Here is a 2,500-nt window from a genome sequence, read left to right as displayed (position 1 = left end):
CAGAAAAGCAATTGTATGGTTCCTACGTTGTATCTGTTCCATTCGAGAGATATGGAAACGTATGAACTTACTACTGTAGCATTACTGACAGTATACCAACATTTTAAATCAAACAACTTTGCCCAGAGCAATGATCGGGCCTGCAGCCCACGGCATTCCACAGCCCTGATGTGTGTGTGTGTGTGTGTGTGTGTGCGTATTGATGTGTGCTTCCTCTTCAGAGATTTAGGTTTGGGTTACTCATCACACTGTGTTTTTTTGTTGGTTAATTGACACACCCTGTAACCACTTTGTTATGTGTGTAGATGCGTATGGATAAGGATCGGTTCATCATTAATCTGGACGTGAAGCATTTCTCCCCTGAGGAGCTGACAGTGAAGATCAGCGAGGATTTCATCACAATACATGCCAAGCATGAAGACCGACAGGTCAGAAGACACACACATACAGACACCCACACCCACACACACACACACACACACACACACACACACACACACACACACACACACACACACACACACGATACAACAGGTCAGGGGGAGATAGCACCCTCAGTTCTCAGCTCTGGAGTGGTGACAGAGAAATACACTAACTGTGTGTATGTGTGTGTGTGCGTGGGTGTATGTGTGTGTGTCTGTGTGAGTGTGTGTGTGTATGTGTGTGTGCATGCGTGCGTGTGTGTGTGTGTGTGTCTGTCTGTGTGTGTGTGTGTGTGTGTGTGTTGTGTGTGTATGTGTGTGTGTGCGTGCGTGCGTGCGTGTGTGTGTGTGTGTGTGTGTGTATGTGTGTGTGTGTGTGTCAGCAGGACGACCATGGCTTTGTGGCGAGGGAGTTCTTGAGGAAGTATAAGCTTCCTGCAGGCGTGGACCCAGATGATGTCACTTCCAGTCTGTCATGTGACGGCGTGATGACCGTCTCCGCCCCCCGGACTTCGACCGGCCCAGAGCGCACCATTCCCATTGCCCGTGAAGATGGAGCAGCACCACAGAAGAAGTAGAGCAGATCCTGACCCCTAACCCTGTCCAACCTTCGACCATAGCCCTGCAGCCAAACTGCTTCCTGTGTCTGTGTTTAGTCGGTTTCCCTTGCCCTAGCATGTCATGATATTGTTTGCAGCTGAATGGGTGTCGGTAGTATGGTGGAAGTCCATATTGGTTACACCTATCCTTCTCCTTCAGATCTACAAACACATGGTTGCCAAGCGACGTCTCTCTCTAAATTTCAGCTGCTTCACCACAGAAACAGAGGGAGGAAAACTGACATTGAAAAGTTCAGATGATTTGTCTGTCAACCCAAACTGGTGTCGCAGTAGAATTTGCATAGCTGCATTAACTGAAAGGGACACTTCCAGTCAAATCGGAGAGGTGATGAGACAAGCATCAATGTGTCAAACATTCTAAATGGTGTACCCAATATGTCCACCACTCTACAATACAAGCCATGACAAACTGCTTTGAGTTGGAAAGTACATTCTCCTCCAGTAGTTCTATATCTTTGAGTGTGACGTCTGTGTGGTGTACATCACAGGGCCTGTTCAGAGTTGACCCCGGACCTCTAACCCTGACCACTGCTGCTCTGACTGACACCTCTACCAGAGGATAATTGCTTTAAAGCTGAAGAGAACATTTACCTTAAATGTGCCCAGTTACCTTGAATGAACACCAAACCTCTTCTAGACAGATGCGCTGTGGCAGGGAGCTCCTCTGTGTGGCAGGTTATGACATCACACTGAGAGGCTAGAACAGCTCTGAAAGAAATAGTGTTCTGTAATGTTACTCTGTTGATGATTGTGTCTTTGTTGATGATTGTAAGTGAATATGTGCCCTTGTGTGCATGTGTGTGTGTGTGTGTGTGTGTGTGTGTGCTTGCTTGTGTAACTGTGTGTATGTTCATTCATTAGTGTTCACTGTAAAATGGCCAGTTATGGACTAGGGACCAGGTGTGTGCTCCACTCAGAGGACAAGAGGGGGAGAGAAAGAGGATTTGGCTTAAAGGAGGAGGAGGAGGATACGGGAGGAATATGGAGAAGAGAGGAGGGGGGAGAGCAGGAAGGGAGGGATAACGGGGGGGGGTGGGGAGGGGGTTGGGAGAGGAACAGGTTGAAAGCCTGGGCTCCTGGCTGCTGAATGGAAGGGGCTCAGAGATGCTGAATGAGTGTGTGTGAGTGTGTGTTGGGTGTTCGTGCAAGTGCGTGTGTGTGCTGGTGTGTGTGCCTATGCTTGTGTGTACCTGCTAGTACCATGTTGGCTGATCATGGCTTAATCATTCCTCTGTTTCCATAACATCCATAGCTGTATTAACATATAGAAACAATTGTTTTGATTGAAATAAATTATAAACAATTAAGCGTTACCTGGATCCTGTGTTCTGTTATCAACGATGCCCATCTCCAGAGCGGTATGTCACAAAGCCGACTAGAAGAAATGTCCCCAAAAACCCCAGCATCAACCAAATGCTTTATTTGCCATACAACCAGATTGCTGGCCGGCCTCTCTAA

At 47.6% G+C, this 2,500-nt stretch overlaps 1 protein-coding gene across 1 annotated transcript in view; it reads left to right on the top strand.

Annotated features, from left to right (window-relative positions):
- cryabb (crystallin, alpha B, b) overlaps nucleotides 1-2,036 on the top strand; it is a 2,617-nt gene extending 581 nt beyond the window's left edge. Inside the window, exons 2-3 of the mRNA XM_083691165.1 lie at nucleotides 306-428; nucleotides 809-2,036. Of these exons, the coding sequence (XP_083547291.1) occupies nucleotides 306-428; nucleotides 809-1,000 (315 nt within the window). The 3' untranslated portion in view covers nucleotides 1,001-2,036. The remainder of the gene's footprint in view (nucleotides 1-305; nucleotides 429-808) is intronic.
- Nucleotides 2,037-2,500: the final 464 nt, after the last annotated feature.

This window comes from Argentina silus (genome assembly GCF_951799395.1).
Source record: "Argentina silus genome assembly, chromosome: 2".
Lineage (NCBI taxonomy): Eukaryota > Metazoa > Chordata > Actinopteri > Argentiniformes > Argentinidae > Argentina > Argentina silus.
The sequence above is the reverse complement of the archived record's forward strand: the minus strand, read 5'-3'. Positions and strand labels throughout refer to the sequence as shown.